General features: G+C 46.9%; 1 protein-coding gene across 1 annotated transcript in view; it reads left to right on the forward strand.

The window, feature by feature from the left end:
* Nucleotides 1-4,256: 4,256 nt before the first annotated feature.
* Nucleotides 4,257-27,711, forward strand: part of LOC140108669 (sodium- and chloride-dependent betaine transporter-like) — a 29,895-nt gene continuing 6,440 nt past the window's right edge. The window contains exons 1-7 of the mRNA XM_072131891.1: nt 4,257-4,368; nt 16,037-16,251; nt 23,556-23,690; nt 26,742-26,882; nt 26,973-27,054; nt 27,152-27,284; nt 27,550-27,684. Of these exons, the coding sequence (XP_071987992.1) occupies nt 16,041-16,251; nt 23,556-23,690; nt 26,742-26,882; nt 26,973-27,054; nt 27,152-27,284; nt 27,550-27,684 (837 nt within the window). The 5' untranslated portion in view covers nt 4,257-4,368; nt 16,037-16,040. The remainder of the gene's footprint in view (nt 4,369-16,036; nt 16,252-23,555; nt 23,691-26,741; nt 26,883-26,972; nt 27,055-27,151; nt 27,285-27,549; nt 27,685-27,711) is intronic.

Here is a 27,711-nt window from a genome sequence, read left to right on the forward strand (position 1 = left end):
GTTTCTGTATGTGGCATTTGCCGACTCATCTTCTTGATTTATATTGTGTTTGCACTTTAGTGAAAGCAGGGACTGTCGACCAGTTGTTTCCTACCACTTAGAGTAGATAAGGCAAGTAGGTAAAGAAGAGGATTTAGTCTCAGGGCTCTCCTGTCAGTGGGGGATCTTTATAGGAACGAATTTTGAGTGTAATTCATTTTTATAATTCAATCTTTTTCTCATTTTTCTTAATCTTAAGCAATTAGTAAGATGTTTAGAGAATCGTAAACATTTTTGTAGTCTGTAACATCCATAAGATGATCCTTCCTATAGATAACATTTTTGGATTTATTTTGGGGGTTTGAGGTTGTGAAATGACTGATCTTTTCATCTATTGGGGTAATAATAACTTGTTGGATCTCCTCCCTCCGCTCCCTACTCGGATTCTCACAATCTGTGATACATTCCGCTAATGTATTGCGATATTTCATTAATTCCGGATTATTTCTATCTGTTTGTTTTGATGGGTTTTGTGATTATTTTCCGTGCACAGGTTCGGGACATGGCTGATATTTCGTCATGTCACTTGTTTGGACGTGTAATAAATGTATCAGAATGTACCCACTAGATAAACCATGAGCGAAGCTTCACTGCCGGGACGCGGGGGTCGTGCGGGGTCGTGGCTCTAAGGATGAACCTGTGTGATCTCAGTTCTGAATATATTAAAACGAGAAATTTATTGCAACATCTTGTCCCATATTTATCCCGCGGTCGTGTCCTGGGGCGGATGGTACAAGTATTTATCAAGTGTTTCCGCCCGTATTGTGTCACTATCCACGCCGCAGCGCAATACCGGGCAACTAAAGGGGCGTCCGGCGCATGCGGCAGATTCATGAAGATCGCGCTGCCTCATTATTAATAATTGTGCCTCAGATAATTAGCCAGCAGGGGGCACACACACTCCACAGAATACCCCTGGTTAAAGGGGATGTACAGGACGTAATACACACTGAGGCACAGGGGAAGTTCATAAAGTGTTGGTGTTCAGCCAGACTGATCGATCCATGAACTGTGATGTAATACAGTATCTATGTCATACAGAGAGCGCAGGGTCCAAGGGCAGAATAATCTGCAACCCCTTCACTGCCAGTGTCATGTATGTACACAGTGACTGCACCAGCAGCAGAATAGTGAGTGCAGCTCTGGGGTATAATACAGGATGTAACTCAGGATCAGTACAGGATAAGTAATGTCATGTATGTACACAGTGACTTCACCAGCAGCAGAATAGTGAGTGCAGCTCTGGAGTATAATACAGGATGTAACTCAGGATCAGTACAGGATAAGTAATGTCATGTATGTACACAGTGACTGCACCAGCAGCAGAATAGTGAGTGCAGCTCTGGGGTATAATACAGGATGTAACTCAGGATCAGTACAGGATAAGTAATGTCATGTATGTACACAGTGACTGCACCAGTAGCAGAATAGTGAGTGCATCTCTGGGGTATAATACAGGATGTAACTCAGGATCAGTACAGGATAAGTAATGTCATGTATGTACACAGTGACTGCACCAGCAGCAGAATAGTGAGTGCAGCTCTGGGGTATAATACAGGATGTAACTCAGGATCAGTACAGGATAAGTAATGTCATGTATGTACACAGTGACTGCACCAGCAGCAGAATAGTGAGTGCAGCTCTGGGGTATAATACAGGATGTAACTCAGGATCAGTACAGGATAAGTAATGTCATGTATGTACACAGTGACTGCACCAGCAGCAGAATAGTGAGTGCAGCTCTGGAGTATAATACAGGATGTAACTCAGGATCAGTACAGGATAAGTAATGTCATGTATGTACACAGTGACTGCACCAGCAGCAGAATAGTGAGTGCAGCTCTGGAGTATAATACAGGATGTAACTCAGGATCAGTACAGGATAAGTAATGTCATGTATGTACACAGTGAGTGCACCAGCAGCAGAATAGTGAGTGCAGCTCTGGGGTATAATACAGGATGTAACTCAGGATCAGTACAGGATAAGTAATGCCATGTATGTACACAGTGAGTGCACCAGCAGCAGAATAGTGAGTGCAGCTCTGGGGTATAATACAGGATGTAACTCAGGATCAGTACAGGATAAGTAATGCCATGTATGTACACAGTGACTGCACCAGCAGCAGAATAGTGAGTGCAGCTCTGGGGTATAATACAGGATGTAACTCAGGATCAGTACAGGATAAGTAATGTCATGTATGTACACAGTGACTGCACCAGCAGCAGAATAGTGAGTGCAGCTCTGGAGTATAATACAGGATGTAACTCAGGATCAGTACAGGATAAGTAGTGTCATGTATGTACACAGTGACTGCACCAGCAGCAGAATAGTGAGTGCAGCTCTGGGGTATAATACAGGATGTAACTCAGGATCAGTACAGGATAAGTAATGTCATGTATGTACACAGTGACTGCACTAGCAGCAGAATAGTGAGTGCAGCTCTGGGGTATAATACAGGATGTAACTCAGGATCAGTACAGGATAAGTAATGTCATGTATGTACACAGTGACTGCACCAGCAGCAGAATAGTGAGTGCAGCTCTGGAGTATAATATAGGATGTAACTCAGGATCAGTACAGGATAAGTAATGTCATGTATGTACACAGTGACTGCACCAGCAGCAGAATAGTGAGTGCAGCTCTGGGGTATAATGCAGGATGTAACTCAGGATCAGTGCAGGATATGTAATGTCATGTATGTACAGTGACTGCACCAGCAGCAGAATAGTGAGTGCAGCTCTGGAGTATAATACAGGATGTAACTCAGGATCAGTACAGGATAAGTAATGTCATGTATGTGCACAGTGACTGCACCAGCAGCAGAATAGTGAGTGCAGCTCTGGAGTATAATACAGGATGTAACTCAGGATCAGTACAGGATAAGTAATGTCATGTATGTACACAGTGACTGCACCAGCAGCAGAATAGTGAGTGCAGCTCTGGGGTATAATGCAGGATGTAACTCAGGATCAGTGCAGGATATGTAATGTCATGTATGTACAGTGACTGCACCAGCAGCAGAATAGTGAGTGCAGCTCTGGAGTATAATACAGGATGTAACTCAGGATCAGTACAGGATAAGTAATGTCATGTATGTGCACAGTGACTGCACCAGCAGCAGAATAGTGAGTGCAGCTCTGGGGTATAATACAGGATGTAACTCAGGATCAGTACAGGATAAGTAATGTCATGTATGTACACAGTGACTGCACCAGCAGCAGAATAGTGAGTGCAGCTCTGGGGTATAATACAGGATGTAACTCAGGATCAGTACAGGATAAGTAATGTCATGTATGTACACAGTGACTGCACCAGCAGCAGAATAGTGAGTGCAGCTCTGGAGTATAATACAGGATGTAACTCAGGATCAGTACAGGATAAGTAATGTCATGTATGTACACAGTGACTGCACCAGCAACAGAATAGTGAGTGCAGCTCTGGAGTGTAATACAGGATGTAACTCAGGATCAGTACAGGATAAGTAATGTCATGTATGTACACAGTGACTGCACCAGCAGCAGAATAGTGAGTGCAGCTCTGGGGTATAATACAGGATGTAACTCAGGATCAGTACAGGATAAGTAATGTCATGTATGTACACAGTGACTGCACCAGCAGCAGAATAGTGAGTGCAGCTCTGGGGTATAATACAGGATGTAACTCAGGATCAGTACAGGATAAGTAATGCCATGTATGTACACAGTGACTGCACCAGCAGCAGAATAGTGAGTGCAGCTCTGGAGTATAATACAGGATGTAACTCAGGATCAGTACAGGATAAGTAATGTCATGTATGTACACAGTGACTGCACCAGCAGCAGAATAGTGAGTGCAGCTCTGGAGTATAATACAGGATGTAACTCAGGATCAGTACAGGATAAGTAATGTCATGTATGTACACAGTGACTGCACCAGCAGCAGAATAGTGAGTGCAGCTCTGGGGTATAATACAGGATGTAACTCAGGATCAGTACAGGATAAGTAATGTCATGTATGTACACAGTGACTGCACCAGCAGCAGAATAGTGAGTGCAGCTCTGGGGTATAATACAGGCTGTAGAGGATAGAAAGTTGTGTCTGTTTTGTTCTCCGCTGTGTCGTGCATGTGTGTTTGTTGCAGTGTTCCAGTAGTTTGGGATATCCTGGAGCGGGTCCATCCTGCTATTACCTCTGTATTGGAGGCCCCGCCCCCTCCCTCCCCTGCCCCGCCCCTCTCCCCTGTCTTATAGTCAGACTATGGCAGTGGCCGGATCCTGTGTACACGGCTCATCACTGCTGGATCGCTGACACTCTCCTGTGCTGCTGTGAGGGTCCTCTCTTCTGCTGAGGTGTGTAGATTTTTTTGGAATTGCCCCTTCTTCCCCCGGGTCTTGTGTTAAAGTAAGTTTCACGCTTTCTTAAAGGGGCACTAAAGCCGCCACTCATGTTATTTTAATGCGAATGCGCTCTTTTGTTCTCTGCTATCAGCCAAGGTTATTATCACTGCTGACCTATGAACTGCTCCCGAGCCCTGCTGCCGGCTTGACCTTTGACTTGCAATTAAAGGGGCGCTACGCCTACTGTGCATCCTCCTCTTTGAGATTGCAGTGCAGTCTATTGCTCTCTGTTATCAGCCCTGCTGGTATCTTCCCTCTATTCAATGCGACATATTTGCCCTTTAAGGCTGGGAGTAAGAGTTATTATATTGTATTGGGTCATAGACTGTAATACCGGGCTCATCCTGCGGGGGTGCTGTGTGTAATTGTAATACTCTATATGAGCAGCAGCGACAGCTCTGCTACAGGCTGCTCGTGGTACTGCAACTAAAATGGTCCCTAACTCTACGCTCCATCTGTGTGACATGTAAGATATCATGAGGCTGCTGTATGCTGTCACCCAGCTTTCCCAGGCACAGATACCAGTGTGTATGGGGAGGGGTGAATAACCGGAGAAGCGCTCAGTCACCCGCGCTGCACCTTGATCTCCACAAGATGATAACATGGATACAGAGAAACTCACAGAGACGCCATAAATACTTATAATATACCGCCATAGTGTGCACGGGCCAATCATATACGTATAACATACCGCCATAGTGTGCACGGACCAATCACATACTTATAATATACCGCCATAGTGTGCACGGACCAATCACATACGTATAATATACCGCCATAGTGTGCACGGACCAATCACATACGTATAATATACCGCCATAGTGTGCACGGACCAATCACATACTTATAATATACCGCCATAGTGTGCACGGACCAATCACATACTTATAATATACCGCCATAGTGTGCACGGACCAATCACATACTTATAATATACCGCCATAGTGTGCACGGACCAATCACATACTTATAACATACCGCCATAGTGTGCACTGACCAATCACATACTTATAATATACCGCCATAGTGTGCACGGACCAATCACATACTTATAATATACAGCCATAGTGTGCACGGGCCAATCACATACGTATAACATACCGCCATAGTGTGCACGGACCAATCACATACTTATAATATACCGCCATAGTGTGCACGGACCAATCACATACTTATAATATACCGCCATAGTGTGCACGGACCAATCACATACGTATAATATACCGCCATAGTGTGCACGGACCAATCACATACTTATAATATACCGCCATAGTGTGCACGGACCAATCACATACTTATAATATACCGCCATAGTGTGCACGGACCAATCACATACGTATAATATACCGCCATAGTGTGCACGGACCAATCACATACTTATAATATACCGCCATAGTGTGCACGGACCAATCACATACTTATAATATACCGCCATAGTGTGCACTGACCAATCACATACTTATAATATACCGCCATAGTGTGCACGGACCAATCACATACTTATAATATAGCGCCATAGTGTGCACGGACCAATCACATCCATCATATCTATGTAGCATCATGTATATACTCCATTATCACCAGTTCCAGCCTTCTGTGATGATGAGTTCCTGCCTCTTATTAATCACGTTACATTTGGTGCAGTTTATGTTAGATTTGGGCGGTTACCTGTGATCCTCCTACAAGCTACTCTCTGCTCCTCTCCCGCACCCCAGTATGAGAATGACCCCCACAGCAGCACCCAGGTGTGTGACATCCTGCACCCAGTGATCTCCCCAGTAGGGGCTTCCCCTGGAGGGCATCCCCCAGTGCTGGTCTCCTGCTGCCCCCCTATAATTCTGCACAGTATCCCCCTTAGACACCAGTGTGGTCATCCTGCTACATGGGACACTTCTCTGTCCTGTCTGCAGCTCCCACTCAATTCTCTTCTATACTGCTACACAGGGGACACTTCTCTGTACTGTCTGCAGCTCCCACTCACTTCTCTTCTATCCTGCTACACGGGGCACTTCTCTGTCCTGTCTGCAGCTCCCACTCAATTCTCTTCTATCTGCTACACAGAGACAATTCTCTGTACTGTCTGCAGCCCCCACTCACTTCTCTTCTATCCTGCTACACGGGGCACTTCTCTGTCCTGTCTGCAGCTCCCACTCACTTCTCTACTATCCTGCTACACGGGACACTTCTCTGTCCTGTCTGCAGCTCCCACTCACTTCTCTTCTATCCTGCTACACGGGACACTTCTCTGTCCTGTCTGCAGCTCCCACTCACTTCTCTACTATCCTGCTACACGGGACACTTCTCTGTCCTGTCTGCAGCTCCCACTCACTTCTCTTCTATCCTGCTACACGGGGACAATTCTCTGTCCTGTCTGCAGCTCCCACTCACTTCTCTACTATCCTGATACACAGGGCACTTCTCTATCCTGTCTGCAGCCCCCACTCACTTCTCTTCTATACTGCTACACGGGACACTTCTCTGTCCTGTCTGCAGCTCCCACTCACTTCTCTTCTATCCTGCTACACGGGGACACTTCTCTGTCCTGTCTGCAGCTCCCACTCAATTCTCTTCTATCCTGCTACACGGGGACACTTCTCTGTACTGTCTGCAGCTCCCACTCACTTCTCTTCTATCCTACTACACGGGACACTTCTCTGTCCTGTCTGCAGCTCCCACTCACTTCTCTACTATCCTGCTACATGGGAAACTTCTCTGTTCTGTCTGCAGCTCCCACTCACTTCTCTACTATCCTGCTACACGGGACACTTCTCTGTCCTGTCTGCAGCTCCCACTCACTTCTCTTCTATCCTGCTACACAGGGGACACTTCTCTGTACTGTCTGCAGCCCCCACTCACTTCTCTTCTATCCTGCTACACGGGGCACTTCTCTGTCCTGTCTGCAGCTCCCACTCACTTCTCTACTATCCTGCTACACGGGACACTTCTCTGTCCTGTCTGCAGCTCCCACTCACTTCTCTTCTATCCTGCTACACAGGGGACACTTCTCTGTCCTGTCTGCAGCTCCCACTCACTTCTCTTCTATCCTGCTACACAGAGGACACTTCTCTGTACTGTCTGCAGCTCCCACTCACTTCTCTTCTATACTGCTACACAGGACACTTCTCTGTCCTGTCTGCAGCTCCCACTCACTTCTCTTCTATCCTGCTACACGGAGACAATTCTCTGTACTGTCTGCAGCTCCCACTCACTTCTCTACTATCCTGCTACACGGGACACTTCTCTGTCCTGTCTGCAGCTCCCACTCACTTCTCTTCTATCCTGCTACACAGGGGACACTTCTCTGTCCTGTCTGCAGCTCCCACTCACTTCTCTTCTATTCTGCTTCACAGGGGACACTTCTCTGTACTGTCTGCAGCTCCCACTCACTTCTCTTCTATACTGCTACACGGGACACGTCTCTGTCCTGTCTGCAGCTCCCACTCACTTCTCTTCTATCCTGCTACACGGAGACAATTCTCTGTCCTGTCTGCAGCTCCCACTCACTTCTCTACTATCCTGCTACTCGGGACACTTCTCTGTCCTGTCTGCAGCTCCCACTCACTTCTCTTCTATCCTGCTACACAGGGGACACTTCTCTGTCCTGTCTGCAGCTCCGACTCACTTCTCTTCTATCCTGCTACACAGGGGACACTTCTCTGTCCTGTCTGCAGCTCCTACTCATTTCTCTTCTATCCTGCTACACAGGGGACACTTCTCTGTCCTGTCTGCAGCTCCCACTCACTTCTCTTCTATCCTGCTACACGGGACACTTCTCTGTCCTGTCTACAACTCCCACTCACTTCTCTTCTATCCTGCTACACAGGGGACACTTCTCTGTCCTGTCTGCAGCTCCCACTCACTCCAGGTCACACAGGCTTCTTCCCATGTCACACAGACGTCTCCCCATGTCACACAGACTTCTCTCCATGTCACACAGACTTTTTTCCAGGTCACACAGATTTCTCTCTAGGTCACACAGACTTCTCTCCAGGTCACACAGATTTCTCCCCATGTCACACAGACTTCTCCCCATGTCACACAGACTTCTCCCCATGTCACACAGACTTCTCCCCATGTCACACAGACTTCTCTCCATGTCACACAGACTTCTCTCCATCTCACACAGACCTCCCCATATCACACAGACTTCTCTCCAGGTCACAGACTTCTCTCCAGGTCACAGACTTCTCTCCAGGTCACAGACTTCTCTCCAGGTCACACAGGCTTCTTCCCATGTCACACAGACTTCTCTCCATGTCACACAGACTTCTCTCCATGTCACACAGACTTCTCTCCATGTCTCACAGACTTCTCTCCAGGTCACAAAGACTTCTCTCCAGGTCACAAAGACTTCTCTCCAGGTCACACAGACTTCTCTCCATGTCACACAGTCGTCTCTCCAGGTCACACAGACTTCTCTCCAGGTCACACAGACGTCTCTCCAGGTCACACAGACTTCTCCCCAGGTCACACAGACTTCTCCCCATGTCACACAGACTTCTCTCCAGGTCACACAGACTTCTCTCCAGGTCACACAGACTTCTCCCCATGTCACACAGACTTCTCCCCGGGTCACACAGACTTCTCCCCAGGTCACACAGACTTCTCCCCAGGTCACACAGACTTCTCTCCAGGTCACACAGACTTCTCTCCAGGTCACACAGACTTCTCTCCAGGTCACAAAGACTTCTCCCCAGGTCACACAGACTTCTCTCCAGGTCACACAGACTTCTCTCCAGGCCACATAGACTTCTCTCCATCTCACACAGACGTCTCTTCTTCTCACACAGACGTCTCTCCATGTCACACAGACTTCTCTCTAGGTCACACAGACTTCTCCCCAGGTCACACAGACTTCTCTCCAGGTCACACAGACTTCTCTCCAGGTCACACAGACTTCTCTCCAGGTCACACAGACTTCTCCCCAGGTCACACAGACTTCTCTCCAGGTCACACAGACTTCTCTCCAGGCCACATAGACTTCTCTCCATCTCACACAGACGTCTCTTCTTCTCACACAGACGTCTCTCCATGTCACACAGACTTCTCTCTAGGTCACACAGACTTCTCTCTAGGTCACACAGACTTCTCTCCATATCACACAGACTTCTCTCCATATCACAGAGACTTCTCCCCATATCTCACAGACGTCTCCCCATGTCTCACAGACTCCTCTCCAGGTCACACAGACATCTCTCCAGGTCACAGAGACGTCTCTCCAGGTCACACAGACTTCTCTCCAGGTCACACAGACTTCTCTCCAGGTCACACAGACTTCTCCCCATGTCACACAGACTTCTCCCCATGTCACACAGACTTCTCTCCAGGTCACACAGACTTCTCTCCATGTCTCACAGACTTCTCTCCAGGTCACACAGACTTCTCTCCATATCACACAGAGTTCTCTCCATATCACACAGAGTTCTCTCCAGGTCACACAGACTTCTCTCCAGGTCACACAGACTTCTCCCCATGTCACACAGACTTCTCTCCATGTCTCACAGACGTCTCTCCAGGTCACACAGACGTCTCTCCAGGTCACACAGACGTCTCCCCGGGTCACACAGACCTCTCCCCAGGTCACACAGACTTCTCTCCAGGTCACACAGACGTCTCTCCAGGTCACACAGACTTCTCCCCAGGTCACACAGACGTCTCCCCAGGTCACACAGACGTCTCTCCAGGTCACACAGACGTCTCCCCAGGTCACACAGACGTCTCTCCAGGTCACACAGACTTCTCCCCATGTCACACAGACTTCTCCCCGGGTCACACAGACCTCTCCCCAGGTCACACAGACTTCTCTCCAGGTCACACAGACTTCTCCCCACGTCACAAAGGAGGTAAGTGATCCAGTAACATCCACCCAAAGTACAGCAGCACATGAGCTCCACATTATAGGATCCTGACCCCATCAAAGGCTCCACCACCAAACCACATCAGAGGAACCAACACCCGCACCCTCCATAACTGCTTAACTCTATCAGTGCTGCTCTCAGGTTACTCCCACCTGTGTATCTAAATCTATCAAGTGTGATACTGCCTGCTGAGCTGTGCATCTAATCCCATCATTTGTGCTACAGTCTGCTGAGCTGTGTATCTAATCCCATCATTTGTGCTATAGTCTGCTGAGCTGTGTATCTAATCATATCCTGTGTGATACTGTCTGCTGAGCTGTGCATCTAATCCCATCATTTGTGCTACAGTCTGCTGAGCTGTGTATCTAATCCCATCATTTGTGCTATAGTCTGCTGAGCTGTGTATCTAATCATATCCTGTGCGATACTGTCTGCTGAGCTGTGTATCTAATCATATCCTGTGCGATACTGACTGCTGAGCTGTGTATCTAATCCCTTCCTGTGTGATACTGTCTGCAGAGCTGTGTATCTAACCCCCTCCTGTGTGATACTGCCTGCTGAGCCTTGTATCTAATCACGTCCTTTGTGATACTGTGTGCTGAGCTGTGTATCTAATCCCATCCTGTGTGATACTGCCTGCAGAGCTGTGTATCTAATCCTATACTGTGTGATACTGACTGCTGAGCTGTGTATCTAATCCTATCCTGTATGATACTCCTTGCTGAGCAGTGTATCTAATCCTATCCTGAGTGATACTCCCTGCTGAGCTGTGTATCTAATCCCTTCCTGTGTGATACTCCCTGCTGAGCTGTGTATCTAATCCCTTCCTGTGTGATACAGCTTGCTGAGCGGTGTATCTAATCCTATCCTGTGTGATACTCCCTGCTGAATGGTGTATCTAATCCCTTCCTGTGTGTAGGGGATGACTTCCTGGTGTTCCCGCACTTCCTCCAGATGTTGGCCTCTCTGGATCTGGTTGGACACTGATCACTCCCCCAGAGCTGAGTTAAAGGGACACTTCATTTTTATGACAGTATCTTCTGCAGGGGAAGGGGCAGGACTGGGGGTAGAGGAAACCTCCCTGTGGTATTCCAGGTATTTCTGTGAACTTCTGGAAAGTTATAACCTTCATGATATACTGAAACAGCTCCTTGTGCCTGGAGACACCTCCCTCCAGCAGGATACAAGGGGGGGGGGGGGGGTGTCTGACACCGGGGGGGGGGGGGGGGGGTGCTCACAGGGGACCCCAACACTGAGGCGGGGGTGGGGGGGTGAGGTGGAGATAGACAGGAGAGAAAAATATGAGATATATATAAGATTAGGTAGATAGATAGGAGATAGAGAGATACAGTAGGTAGATATATATGAGATAGATAGATAGGAGATAGATAGATAGGAGATAGATAGATAGATAGATAGGAGATAGATAGATAGATAGATAGATAGATATGAGATAGATAGATAGATATGAGATAGATAGATAGATAGATGGGAGATAGATAGATAGATAGATAGATAGATAGATAGATATGAGATAGATAGATAGATAGATAGATAGATAGATAGATAGATAGATAGATAGATAGGAGATAGATAGATAGATAGATAGGAGATTGACGTCTGTGTGACCTGGAGAGAAGTCTGTGTGACCTGGAGAGAAGTCTGTGTGACCTCGAGAGAAGTCTGTGTGACCTGGAGAGAAGTCTGTGTGACATGGAGAGACGTCTGTGTGACATGGAGAGAAGTCTGTGAGACATGGAGAGAAGTCTGTGTGACATGGAGAGAAGTCTGTGTGACCTGGAGAGAAGTCTGTGTGACATGGAGAGACGCCTGTGTGACATGGAGAGAAGTCTGTGTGACCTGGAGAGAAGTCTGTGTGACCTGGAGAGAAGACTGTGTGACATGGAGAGAAATCTGTGTGACCTGGAGAGACGTCTGTGTGACCTGGAGAGAAGTCTGTGTGACCTGGAGAGAAGTCTGTGTGAGATGGAGAGAAGTCTGTGTGACATAGGGAGAGGTCTGTGTGACCCGGAGAAAAGTCTGTGTGACATGGAGAGACGTCTGTGTGACCTGGAGAGACGTCTGTGTGACATGGGGAGAAGTCTGTGTGACCTGGAGAGAAGTCTGTGTGACCTGGAGAGAAGTCTGTGTGACATAGGGAGAGGTCTGTGTGACCCGGAGAAAAGTCTGTGTGACATGGAGAGACGTCTGTGTGACCTGGAGAGACGTCTGTGTGACATGGGGAGAAGTCTGTGTGACCTGGAGAGAAGTCTGTGTGACATGGAGAGACGCCTGTGTGACATGGAGAGAAGTCTGTGTGAGATGGAGAGAAGTCTGTGTGACCTGGAGAGAAGTCTGTGTGACCTGGAGAGAAGTCTGTGTGAGATGGAGAGAAGTCTGTGTGACATGGAGAGACGTCTGTGTGACATGGAGAGACGCCTGTGTGACCTGGAGAGAAGTCTGTGTGACCTGGAGAGACGTCTGTGTGACCTGGAGAGACGACTGTGACCTGGAGAGACGACTGTGTGACCTGGAGAGAAGTCTGCGTGACCTGGAGAGACGACTGCGTGACCTGGAGAGACGACTGCGTGACCTGGAGAGAAGTCTGTGTGACATGGAGAGAGACGTCTGTGTGACATGGAGAGAAGTCTGTGTGACATGGGGAGATGTCTGTGTGACATGCAGAGAAGTCTGTGTGACATGCAGAGAAGTCTGTGTGACCTGGGGAGAAGTCTGTGTGACCTGGAGAGAAGTCTGTGTGACCTGGAGAGACGTCTGTGTGACCTGGAGAGAAGTCTGTGTGACCTGGAGAGAAGTCTGTGTGAGATGGAGAGAAGTCTGTGTGACATAGGGAGAGGTCTGTGTGACCCGGAGAAAAGTCTGTGTGACATGGAGAGACGTCTGTGTGACCTGGAGAGACGTCTGTGTGACATGGGGAGAAGTCTGTGTGACCTGGAGAGAAGTCTGTGTGACCTGGAGAGACGTCTGTGTGTCCTGGAGAGACGTCTGTGTGACATGGGGAGAAGTCTGTGTGACATGGAGAGAAGTCTGTGTGACCTGGAGAGAAGTCTGTGTGACCTGGAGAGAAGTCTGTGTGACATAGGGAGAGGTCTGTGTGACCCGGAGAAAAGTCTGTGTGACATGGAGAGACGTCTGTGTGACCTGGAGAGACGTCTGTGTGACATGGGGAGAAGTCTGTGTGACATGGAGAGAAGTCTGTGTGACCTGGAGAGAAGTCTGTGTGACATGGAGAGACGCCTGTGTGACATGGAGAGAAGTCTGTGTGACCTGGAGAGACATCTGTGTGACCTGGAGAGACGTCTGTGTGACCTGGAGAGACGACTGTGACCTGGAGAGACGACTGTGTGACCTGGAGAGAAGTCTGCGTGACCTGGAGAGACGACTGCGTGACCTGGAGAGACGACTGCGTGACCTGGAGAGAAGTCTGTGTGACATGGAGAGAGACGTCTGTGTGACATGGAGAGAAGTCTGTGTGACATGGGGAGATGTCTGTGTGACATGCAGAGAAGTCTGTGTGACATGCAGAGAAGTCTGTGTGACCTGGGGAGAAGTCTGTGTGACCTGGAGAGAAGTCTGTGTGACCTGGAGAGACGTCTGTGTGACCTGGAGAGAAGTCTGTGTGACATTGACAGAAGTCTGTGTGACCTGGAGAGAAGTCTGTGTGACATGGAGAGAAGTCTGTGTGACATGGGAAGAAGCCTGTGTGACCTGGAGAGACGTCTGTGTGACCTGGAGAGACGTCTGTGTGACATGGAGAGACGTCTGTGTGACCTGGAGAGACGTCTGTGTGACCTGGAGAGACGTCTGTGTGACAGGGTCAGCGGCAGGTTTTAGTAAGCCCCTTTGCAAAGCTATGATAATAGTCTGGTCTGAGATCTGCTATTAATATAGAGATCTGGTCTGGGGTTTGATAATAATATCACAGACGTCTCTCCAGGTCACACAGACGTCTCTCCAGGTCACACAGACTTCTCTCCAGGTCACACAGACGTCTCTCCAGGTCACACAGACGTCTCTCCAGGTCACACAGACGTCTCTCCAGGTCACACAGACTTCTCCCCATGTCACACAGACTTCTCTCCAGGTCACACAGACTTCTTCCCATGTCACACAGACTTCTCTCCAGGTCCCCCAGACCTCTATATTATTATCAGACCCCAGACCAGACCTCTATATTATTATTAGACCCCAGACCAGACCTCTATATTATTATCAGACCCCAGACCAGACCTCTATATTATTATTAGACCCCAGACCAGACCTCTATATTATTATCAGACCTCAGACCAGACCTCTATATTATTATCAGACCCCAGACCTCTATATTATTATCAGACCCCAGACCAGACCTCTATATTATTATCAGAACCCAGACCAGACCTCTATATTATTATCAGACCCCAGACCAGACCTCTATATTATCATCAGACCCCAGACCTCTATATTATTATCAGACCTCAGACCAGACCTCTATATTATTATCAGACCCCAGACCTGTATATTATTATCAGACCTCAGACCAGACCTCTATATTATTATCAGAACCCAGACCAGACCTCTATATTATTATCAGACCCCAGACCAGACCTCTATGTTATTATCAGACCCCAGATAAAACCTCTATATTATTATTAGACCCCCAGACCAGACCTCTATATTATTATCAGACCCCAGGCCAGACCTCTATATTATTATCAGACCCCAAACCAGACCTCTATATTATTATCAGACCCCAGACCTCTATATTATTATCAGACCCCAGACCTCTATATTATTATCAGACCTCAGACCAGACCTCTATATTATTATTAGACCCCAGACCAGACCTCTATATTATCATTAGACCCCAGGCCAGACCTCTATATTATTATCAGACCTCAGACCAGACCTCTATATTATTATCAGACCCCAGACCAGACCTCTATATTATTATCAGACCCAGACCAGACCTGGAGTCTGATAATAATATAGAAGTCTGGCCTGGGGGTCTGATATTAGTTAGGGGGTGTGATATTAGTTAGGGGGTGTGATATTAGTTAGGGGGTCTGATATTAGTTAGGGGGTCTGATATTATTTAGGGGTCTGATATTATTTAGGGGGTGTGATATTAGTTAGGGGGTGTGATATTAGTTAGGGGGTTTGATATTATTTAGGGGGTCTGATATTGGTTAAGGGTTGTGATATTGGTTAGGGGGTGTGATATTAGTTAGGGGGTCTGATATTAGTTAGGGGGGTCTGAGAATATTTAGGGGGTGTGATATTAGTTAGGGGGTGTGATATTAGTTAGGGGGTTTGATATTATTTAGGGGGTCTGATATTGGTTAAGGGTTGTGATATTAGTTAAGGGGTCTGATATTAGTTAGGGGGTGTGATATTAGTTAGGGGGTGTGATATTAGTTGGGGGTCTGATATTAGTTAGGGGGGTCTGATATTAGTTAGGGGGTGTGATATTAGTTAGGGGGTGTGATATTATTTAGGGGGTCTGATATTAGTTAGGGGGTGTGATATTAGTTAGGGGGTGTGATATTAGTTAGGGGGTGTGATATTAGTTAGGGGGTCTGTTATTGATGAGCATTAGTTTGCCCTCCTCGCTGCTTGCAGCACTTGCTCTCTGGTATCAGCCTCTTGAGGAATGTTTTGCATCTTTGTTGGTGATGAATGACTCGATTCACTCCCTACTGTCCCTCATGTCATGGCGGGCAGCAGCTGACTCCGGATCACACCCTCTCCTCTGCCCGCAGGATCATGGGTCGCAAGAACTGCCAGGAAGCCTGGAACGGGGCCGAGAAGTCCGAGGTCCTGTGCGCCCCGACAGAAGGTCCCCAGCCAGAGGCCGTAATGGAGGACAGGGGGCAATGGAGCAACAAGATTGAGTTTGTTCTGTCCGTGGCCGGGGAAATCATCGGACTTGGGAACGTCTGGAGGTTTCCTTATCTTTGTTACAAGAACGGAGGCGGTGAGTGGAAAGCGCCACATGTAGGACACCATCAAGGACCCCTCCAAGGTCCTCTATCCTTCATCCATTCATGAATGGAAGGCCAGGGAGCAGTGAACACTGACACCGGATCCAAATATCCTCCAAATTCAGGGTCTTGGGTAACTCGGGGCCGCGCAGTTTGTATACCGCCCCTTTAAGAGCCCCCAGACGCGGAATTACGGTATTATTTGTGTTTTTCGCACCCCGGGGTGGTCCGGTTCAGCAGATAATGGCCGAAAATCTGGAAGAAACCTGTGTTATTCGGAGATTTCCCAGCATTTGTCATCCATTGAAGTCACGGCAGGGGTCGTAGGTCGGCGGCCCCCGGGCTGCACCGCTGTGTTATAGGGGCCTATTAATCAGCCATCGTTAGACAGCGTGATACATAATGAATTAACCCCTTGCTCTGTGGCTCTATGCCAGTGGTGGGAGTGAGTCGGTTTGACCCTTTGTGTGTCGGCGGGGGGTCCGCGGCTTCGCTTCACACTTCGTTAGGTAGAAGAATGGATCTCCGGATCACTTCACAGACTGTTTTGTTCCCAGTTTCCGCTGCTTTCAAGATTGTTCTTTTTTTGGGGGGGTGAAGTGGAGGGGCTAAGAGAGTAGAGATGGGGGGTTTCTTTAACTATTTCCCTGCTGTAGAACCTGCTTACATACGGGGCTGGCGGCATCTTCCTGGCACTGATGGGGTTAATGCTGGAGGAATAAGACATCTTGTTTATGAACATTGCGCCCCCCACACATTACACGCTGCTCCGTATGACGTATGATTCAGGGAACAGCATGGGGCCAAGGACTATGGGATATTATAGAGGAGCTGCCCCCACCCACAGACCTGGGCTACCCCTATAACGGGCTGCCAGGGCCTAGACCTCTTCCTGAAGATGAGGAATTTGGATCCGGGATAATTGCGCTGCTATAAATGATCACCTTGCTGCCACCACTAGGGGGAGCTCAGGTCTGTATACAGTGAGCTCCCCCTAGTGGTGGTTGGGAATATGCCCGAGTATTGCCTCAACATTTCATGTCCCTAAATGACCTCCTTTTATTCACCATACAGTGCCCATACCCTTATATGACCCCCTGCTATTACCCTATAGTGCACAAGTACCCCCTATACAGTACCCATACCCTTATATGACCCCCTGCTATTACCCTATAGTGTACAAGTACCCCCTATACAGTGCCCATACCCTTATATGACCCCCTGCTATTACCCTATAGTGCACAAGTACCCCCTAGACAGTGCCCATACCCTTATATGACCCCCTGCTATTACCCTATAGTGTACAAGTACCCCCTATACAGTACCCATACCCTTATATGACCCCCTGTTATTACCCTATAGTGTACAAGTCCCCCCTATACAGTGCCCATACCCTTATATGACCCCCTGCTATTACCCTATAGTGCACAAGTCCCCCCTATACAGTGCCCATACCCTTATATGACCCCCTGCTATTACCCTATAGTGCACAAGTACCCCCTATACAGTACCCATACCCTTATATGACCCCCTGCTATTACCCTATAGTGTACAAGTACCCCATATACAGTGCCCATACCCTTATATGACCCCCTGCTATTACCCTATAGTGCACAAGTACCCCCTATACAGTGCCCATACCCTTATATGACCCCCTGCTATTACCCTATAGTGCACAAGTACCCCCTAGACAGTACCCATACCCTTATATGACCCCCTGTTATTACCCTATAGTGTACAAGTCCCCCCTATACAGTGCCCATACCCTTATATGACCCCCTGCTATTACCCTATAGTGCACAAGTCCCCCCTATACAGTGCCCATACCCTTATATGACCCCCTGCTATTACCATATAGTGCACAAGTACCCCCTATACAGTGCCCATACCCTTATATGACCCCCTGCTATTACCCTATAGTGCACAAGTACCCCCTATACAGTGCCCATACCCTTATATGGCCCCCTGTAAATACCCTATAGTGCACAAGTACCCCCTATACAGTACCCATACCCTTATATGACCCCCTGCTATTACCCTATAGTGCACAAGTCCCCCCTATACAGTGCCCATACCCTTATATGACCCCCTGCTATTACCATATAGTGCACAAGTACCCCCTATACAGTGCCCATACCCTTATATGACCCCCTGCTATTACCCTATAGTGCACAAGTACCCCCTACACAGTGCCCATACCCTTATATGACCCCCTGCTATTACCCTATAGTGCACAAGTACCCCCTATACAGTGCCCATACCCTTATATGACCCCCTGCTATTACCCTATAGTGTACAAGCCCCCCTATACAGTACCCATACCCTTATATGACCCCCTGCTATTACCCTATAGTGCACAAGTACCCCCTATACAGTGCCCATACCCTTATATGACCCCCTGCTATTACCCTATAGTGTACAAGTCCCCCCTATACAGTGCCCATACCCTTATATGACCCCCTGCTATAACCCTATAGTGCACAAGTACCCCCTATACAGTACCCATACCCTTATATGACCCCCTGCTATTACCCTATAGTGTACAAGTACCCCCTATACAGTACCCATACCCTTATATTACCCCCTGCTATTACCCTATAGTGCACAAGTACCCCCTATACAGTGCCCATACCATTATATGACCCCCTGCTATTACCCTATAGTGTACAAGTACCCCCTATACAGTAGCCATACCCTTATATGACCCCCTGCTATTACCCTATAGTGCACAAGTACCCCCTATACAGTACCCATACCCTTATATGACCCCCTGCTATTACCCTATAGTGCACAAGTACCCCCTATACAGTGCCCATACCCTTATATGACCCCCTGCTATTACCCTATAGTGCACAAGTACCCCCTATACAGTAGCCATACCCTTATATGACCCCCTGCTATTACCCTATAGTGCACAAGTACCCCCTATACAGTACCCATACCCTTATACGACCCCCTGCTATTACCCTATAGTGCACAAGTACCCCCTATACAGTGCCCATACCCTTATATGACCCCCTGCTATTACCCTATAGTGCACAAGTACCCCCTATACAGTGCCCATACCCTTATATGACCCCCTGCTATTACCCTATAGTGCACAAGTACCCCCTATACAGTAGCCATACCCTTATATGACCCCCTGCTATTACCCTATAGTGCACAAGTACCCCCTATACAGTACCCATACCCTTATACGACCCCCTGCTATTACCCTATAGTGCACAAGTACCCCCTATACAGTGCCCATACCCTTATATGACCCCCTGCTATTACCCTATAGTGCACAAGTACCCCCTATACAGTGCCCATACCCTTATACGACCCCCTGCTATTACCCTATAGTGTACAAGTACCCCCTATACAGTGCCCATACCCTTATATGACCCCCTGCTATTACCCTATAGTGCACAAGTCCCCCCTATACAGTACCCATACCCTTATATGACCCCCTGCTCTTACCCTATAGTGTACAAGTACCCCCTATACAGTACCCATACCCTTATATGACCCCCTGCTATTACCCTATAGTGTACAAGTCCCCCCTATACAGTGCCCATACCCTTATGTGACCCCCTGCTATTACCCTATAGTGCACAAGTACCCCCTATACAGTGCTCATACCCTTATATGACCCCCTGCTATTACCCTATAGTGCACAAGTACCCCCTATACAGTCCCCATACCCTTATATGACCCCCTGCTATTACCCTATAGTGTACAAGTCCCCCCTATACAGTGCCCATACCCTTATATGACCCCCTGCTATTACCCTATAGTGCACAAGTACCCCCTATACAGTGCCCATACCCTTATATGACCCCCTGCTATTACCCTATAGTGTACACGTACCCCCTATACAGTGCCCATACCCTTATATGACCCCCTGCTATTACCCTCTAGTGCACAAGTACCCCCTATACAGTACCCATACCCTTATATGACCCCCTGCTATTACCCTATAGTGTACAAGTCCCCCCTATACAGTGCCCATACCCTTATATTACCCCCTGCTATTACCCTATAGTGCACAAGTCCCCCCTATACAGTACCCATACCCTTATATGACCCCCTGTTATTACCCTATAGTGCACAAGTCCCCCCTATACAGTGCTCATACCCTTATATGAACCCTGGCCATTACCATATAGTGTACAAATTCCCCCTATACAGTGCCCATACCCTTATATGACTCCCTGCTATTACCCTATAGTGCACAAGTACCCCCTATACAGTGCCCATACCCTTATATGACCCCCTGCTATTACCCTATAGTGCACAAGTCCCCCCTATACAGTACCCATACCCTTATATGACCCCCTGTAATTACCCTATAGTGCACAAGTCCCCCCTTTACAGTGCCCATACCCTTATATGACCCCCTGCTCTTACCCTATAGTGTACAAGTACCCCCTATACAGTACCCATACCCTTATATGACCCCCTGTAATTACCCTATAGTGCACAAGTACCCCCTATACAGTGCCCATACCCTTATATGACCCCCTGTAATTACCCTATAGTGCACAAGTACCCCCTATACAGTGCCCATACCCTTATATGACCCCCTGCTATTACCCTATAGTGCACAAGTACCCCCTATACAGTGCCCATACCCTTATATGACCCCCTGCTATTACCCTATAGTGCACAAGTACCCCATATACAGTGCTCATACCCTTATATGAACCCTGGCCATTACCATATAGTGTACAAATTCCCCCTATACAGTGCCCATACCCTTATATGACCCCCTGTAATTACCCTATAGTGCACAAGTACCCCCTATACAGTGCTCATACCCTTATATGACCCCCTGCTATTACCCTATAGTGCACAAGTACCCCCTATACAGTGCCCATACCATTATATGACCCCCTGTAATTACCCTATAGTGCACAAGTACCCCCTATACAGTGCCCATACCCTTATATGACCCCCTGCTATTACCCTATAGTGCACAAGTACCCCCTATACAGTCCCCATACCCTTATATGACCCCCTGTTATTACCCTATAGTGCACAAGTACCCCCTTTACAGTGCCCATACCCTTATATGACCCCCTGCTATTACCCTATAGTGTACAAATTCCCCCTATACAGTGCCCATACCCTTATATGACCCCCTGTAATTACCCTATAGTGCACAAGTACCCCCTATACAGTGCTCATACCCTTATATGACCCCCTGCTATTACCCCATAGTGCACAAGTACCCCCTATACAGTACCCATACCCTTATACGACCCCCTGCTATTACCCTATAGTGCACAAGTACCCCATATACAGTGCCCATACCCTTATATTACCCCCTGCTATTACCCTATAGTGTACAAGTCCCCCCTATACAGTGCCCATACCCTTATATGACCCCCTGTAATTACCCTATAGTGCACAAGTACCCCCTATACAGTGCCCATACCCTTATATGACCCCCTGCTCTTACCCTATAGTGTACAAGTACCCCCTATACAGTACCCATACCCTTATATGACCCCCTGTAATTACCCTATAGTGCACAAGTACCCCCTATACAGTGCCCATTCCCTTATATGACCCCCTGCTATTACCCTATAGTGCACAAGTACCCCCTATACAGTGCCCATACCCTTATATGACCCCCTGCTATTACCCTATAGTGCACAAGTACCCCCTATACAGTGCCCATACCCTTATATGACCCCCTGCTATTACCCTATAGTGCACAAGTACCCCATATACAGTGCTCATACCCTTATATGAACCCTGGCCATTACCATATAGTGTACAAATTCCCCCTATACAGTGCCCATACCCTTATATGACCCCCTGTAATTACCCTATAGTGCACAAGTACCCCCTATACAGTGCTCATACCCTTATATGACCCCCTGCTATTACCCTATAGTGCACAAGTACCCCCTATACAGTGCCCATACCATTATATGACCCCCTGTAATTACCCTATAGTGCACAAGTACCCCCTATACAGTGCCCATACCCTTATATGACCCCCTGCTATTACCCTATAGTGCACAAGTACCCCCTATACAGTCCCCATACCCTTATATGACCCCCTGTTATTACCCTATAGTGCACAAGTACCCCCTTTACAGTGCCCATACCCTTATATGACCCCCTGCTATTACCCTATAGTGTACAAATTCCCCCTATACAGTGCCCATACCCTTATATGACCCCCTGTAATTACCCTATAGTGCACAAGTACCCCCTATACAGTGCTCATACCCTTATATGACCCCCTGCTATTACCCTATATTGCACAAGTACCCCATATACAGTGCTCATACCCTTATATGAACCCTGGCCATTACCATATAGTGTACAAATTCCCCCTATACAGTGCCCATACCCTTATATGACCCCCTGTAATTACCCTATAGTGCACAAGTACCCCCTATACAGTGCCCATACCCTTATATGACCCCCTGCTATTACCCTATAGTGCACAAGTACCCCATATACAGTGCTCATACCCTTATATGAACCCTGGCCATTACCATATAGTGTACAAATTCCCCCTATACAGTGCCCATACCCTTATATGACCCCCTGTAATTACCCTATAGTGCACAAGTACCCCCTATACAGTGCCCATACATTATATGACCCCCTGCTATTACCCTATAGTGCACAAGTACCCCCTATACAGTGCCCATACCATTATATGACCCCCTGTAATTACCCTATAGTGCACAAGTACCCCCTATACAGTGCCCATACCCTTATATGACCCCCTGCTATTACCCTATAGTGCACAAGTACCCCATATACAGTGCTCATACCCTTATATGAACCCTGGCCATTACCATATAGTGTACAAATTCCCCCTATACAGTGCCCATACCCTTATATGACCCCCTGTAATTACCCTATAGTGCACAAGTACCCCCTATACAGTGCCCATACATTATATGACCCCCTGCTATTACCCTATAGTGCACAAGTACCCCCTATACAGTGCCCATACCCTTATATGACCCCCTGTATATATATCTGTATATTACTCCCCCCTTGTGTCCATTATCACGCAGGCGTAAAGTACCCATACCCAATACCCTATATACAGGGCACATTACCTTATATTACACCCCCCAATGTTACCATATTATAGAGCTGAAATATCACATACGGCCCCATGTCCCCTGTATCCCCCTGCCTAACTTTATACAATTTGTTACAATTGCATCCGAAATTCGGAGTTTCTTCAAGCTAAACCATCCCGAACTCCAAACTGATACATTGTAACAAACCCCCAGCACAAAGTCCTGAAATCTATGTATCATTGTGTCGGCAGGAGCCTTCTTCATCCCGTACCTCATCTTCCTCTTCACCTGCGGTATTCCGGTGTTTTTCCTGGAGACGGCGCTGGGCCAGTACACCAGCCAGGGAGGGGTGACAGCCTGGAGGAAGATCTGCCCCCTCTTTGAAGGTTAGTATTGTGTGCCCCATTCTTCATGCCGATCCCTCACCCACTTTCACACGACCTGACGGGGCAAAGAGCCATAGAAACGGCTGCGGCTGGCAACACGGGTCAGCATCCATCACACAGCCGGAGCTATGACCTCATCCCGCACACAGATTCTTCACCTTTTATCAGCTGATTAGTATTGCGGACCCCCCCTGTCTCCATTTACCCCCCCCCCCCCCTTTATTCCCCTGAAGATTCGTTGGGATCACATTCCGGCAGAATTCTTCATAACAAGTTTTTTATTATTCCCTGGAGATTCAATAAAATTCTAAGGATTCGTCACTCCTGGAAAACTGACTTTGTTTTCTACGCTTCACGCTCTTTATGACTTCAGGAGAAGTTGCGTTGTCATAGAGCGCCACCTAGTGGACTTGGTGGTAATACAGACAGGAAATGTTTTTGAATTTTTTTTATTTTTTTTTGGGGGGGGGGCTCATTTGGTAAGAGAGGTGCTTCCCCTTTCATATATCTTCTATAAGAGGCCATTGATGACAACAACCTCCAGGGGCTGTCCTGTCCATCTTCATTAATTGCAGTCCAGTTTATGATATGTAGTGCACATCCCTCACTTTCTATTAAGTATTGGCTATGCCTCGAAAGCGTCTGAAAGGTGCCCGAATGTCCACTACATGGTTATCCTGAGGTATGGGCAGACATTGAATACTATTGGATATTTGCAGAGAGAAAAGAAAAAGGAACCGCAATGGGATCTGCAGTAACCCCAACATCTATTTACCTAACATAACACAAGTGGTTCAAGTCCTTCTAATGTTTTATAACTTTGAGCCTGTCCTGATTAATATTACAGTTTTAGGACACATTCTTCTACCAGTTTAAGGGGATTGACATGGGGAACCCTTGTGTCCCTGGGTATTACTTACCTGGTAATACAGACCAGGTTGTCTGCATAGAGGAGAGTCCGAAAGGATAATATATAATGGTCACAGACAATGACGTCTTCACCCTCTAACTATTGTCAGAAAGTAACCGTAATGGAGTGTAACCCCCCCCCCCCCCGAAGGCCTTAAAGAACACTTGTAATATATGTCCTAAGTAGTATTCCCTTAGGTGAATACTCACCCCTTACTACCTGGATGTATACTAAATGGTTATCCGGAGGTATCGGCAGACATCTAACATTATTGCATATTTGATATTTAATAGGAACAGTAATGGGGTCTGCACTAACCCTACATATATGGGAACCTTACATCACACAATTGGTTGAATGTCCTTCTAATGTTTTATAGCTCTGAGCATGTCCTGAGTAATATCACAGTTTAGGACACATTGTAACACAGTTTAAGGGGATTAAAATAGGCAGTCCTTGTGTCCCGGGGCCATACCGACTTGTACCTCGACTCCTGGAAAGACCAGGTTGTCTGCAAAGAAGAGAACCGGAAGGATACATATTCAATGGCCACAGGCAATGACGTCTTCACCATCTGACTATTGCACATTCTTAGTGTCAGAAAGTAACCTTAATGGAGTGTCGCCCCCCTGAAGGCTATAACGAACACTTGTAATTTATGAGCTAAGTAACATTCCCTTAGGTACATACTGAACCTCTACTCATCTAGTAATGCAGAAATGCAAATGTAATCCACCAAAAAAAGGAAAGCAATGGGGTCCACACCAACCCCACTGCCATTATAAATGAATTATGTTACGGTGTACCCTGTGTAGTATAGATTTGGCACTTTTGGCAGGTGACTGAAAGCTACCTACTTGCCTATTACCTTCATCCTGATGTATAGACAGGTATAAAGTATTACATTGGATAGTCATGTATTGTTAGGATTTAGCAGAAGAGAGACATTAATAGGGTCTGCACAACCCTAGTCATACATAAGTTATGTTACCATGTGCCCCACTAAACGTAATTCCCTTTCTACTAGGTATTGGCCATGCCTCTTAGGTGAAAGCTACCTGGACATCTTCTACTTGGTCTTCCCGATGTATAATAGTTAGGAGAGAAGAGACAGGTAGTCATGTTAGGGTGTTTGACAGAGGTAAAGGAATGTATAATATGATAAGGAGAAGAGGGACAGTGATGGGGTCTGCACAACCTCTACTAGATGGTTGTCCTGAGATATGGGTAGATTTATAATATCATTACATATATAAAGATAGAACGTGGCCAAAAAAGGAACAGCAATGGGATCTGTGCTAGCACCATAGTTTTTATAAATCAAATGCTCTTTACCTAAGAGACTAAAAATGGCTGTACAGGTGATTGAAAGAACTTACTACACACCTATTACATTGTCATCATGATGTGTAGGCAGCTATGAAGCAATACATATATGAAAGGATCTGGCAGGAGGGGGATAATAATGGGGTCTACAATTACCCGCATTACACATAATTTACATATATGCCAAATATTATATATCATTTCCTTTCCATTAGGTATTGGCTATGCCTCACAGGTGATTGAAAGAATCTACTACACACCTATTACATTGTCATCATGATGTGTAGACAGCTATTAGGCAAAACATATATGAAAGGATCTGGCAGAAGGGGAATAATAATGGGGTCTACAATTACCCGCATTACACATAATTTACATATATGCCACACACTATATATAATTTCCTTTCCATTAGGTATTGGCTATGCCTCATAGGTGATTGAAAGAATCTACTACACACCTATTACATTGTCATCATGATGTGTAGGCAGCTATGAAGCAATAGATATATGAAAGGATCTGGCAGGAGGGGGACAGTAATGGGGTCTACAATTACCTGCATTATACATAATTTACATATATGCCACATACTATATATCATTTGCTTTTTATTAGGTATTGGCTATGCCTCACAGGTGATTGAAAGAATCTACTACACACCTATTACATTGTCATCATGATGTGTAGGCAGCTGTGAAGCAATACATATATGAAAGTATCTGTCAGAAGGGGGACAGTAATGGGGTCTACAATTACCCCCATTACACATAATTTACATATATGCCAAATACTATATATCATTTCCTTTCCATTAGGTATTGGCTATGCCTCACAGGTGATTGAAAGCTACCTGAACATCTACTACATTGTCATCCTGGCCTGGGCACTGTTTTATCTCTTCAGCTCCTTTACATCTCAGCTTCCATGGGCCAACTGCAACAACACCTGGAACACAGGTAAGAAGTCCTGAGATATGAGGGTACGGGTGATGAGCAGATACATCACACATATCCTTGTTACTAAGCTGCCTTTCTCTTTTTATATAGTAAATTGCGTAGACGACATCGCATATTCCGAGAATTATACAGCATCGGCCAACGCTACGTCTCCTGTTGTGGAATTCTGGGAGTAAGTCGGCTAAGCCCGTGCTGCATGACATAGTATCACACAATCCCTCTGTATGTCTATAGATTTATACTGTGATAATCATTACCTTCACTACTAGACGTAGAGCACTGGGCCTGTCAGACGGGATCGAGCACCTGGGAAATGTCCGCTGGGAGCTCGCCCTGTGCCTGCTACTGGCCTGGATCATCTGCTACTTCTGCATCTGGAAAGGAGTCAAGTCTACTGGAAAGGTGAACCCTGGACCTTATCATTGATTGTTATATGGGGATGGACTGATGGGACATCGGATGGGACGTTATTAATTCTAGTGGTTTCTTCATGGATTATTGATTATATGATGGTACCGCTATGGGGTAAAACAAGAGGCCAATTTCTGAAAATCATGTCCCATCACTCCAAGAACCCAAACTCCATGACCCTGTCACAACAGGAGCCCTATGACCTATTTCGAATGATATGTAACAGTGTGTTCTTAATACCGCCCCCTTGTGTCAGGTGGTGTACTTCACAGCCACATTTCCCTATGTGATGCTCATTGTCCTGCTGATCCGAGGGGTCACTCTACCCGGAGCATACGAGGGAATCATGTTTTATCTGAAGCCTGACATCACAAGACTCCAGGACCCTCAGGTGAGGTGGGTCATGGGAAATAACGAA

The sequence above is a fragment of the Engystomops pustulosus genome, unplaced genomic scaffold, assembly GCF_040894005.1.
Source record: "Engystomops pustulosus unplaced genomic scaffold, aEngPut4.maternal MAT_SCAFFOLD_169, whole genome shotgun sequence".
Lineage (NCBI taxonomy): Eukaryota > Metazoa > Chordata > Amphibia > Anura > Leptodactylidae > Engystomops > Engystomops pustulosus.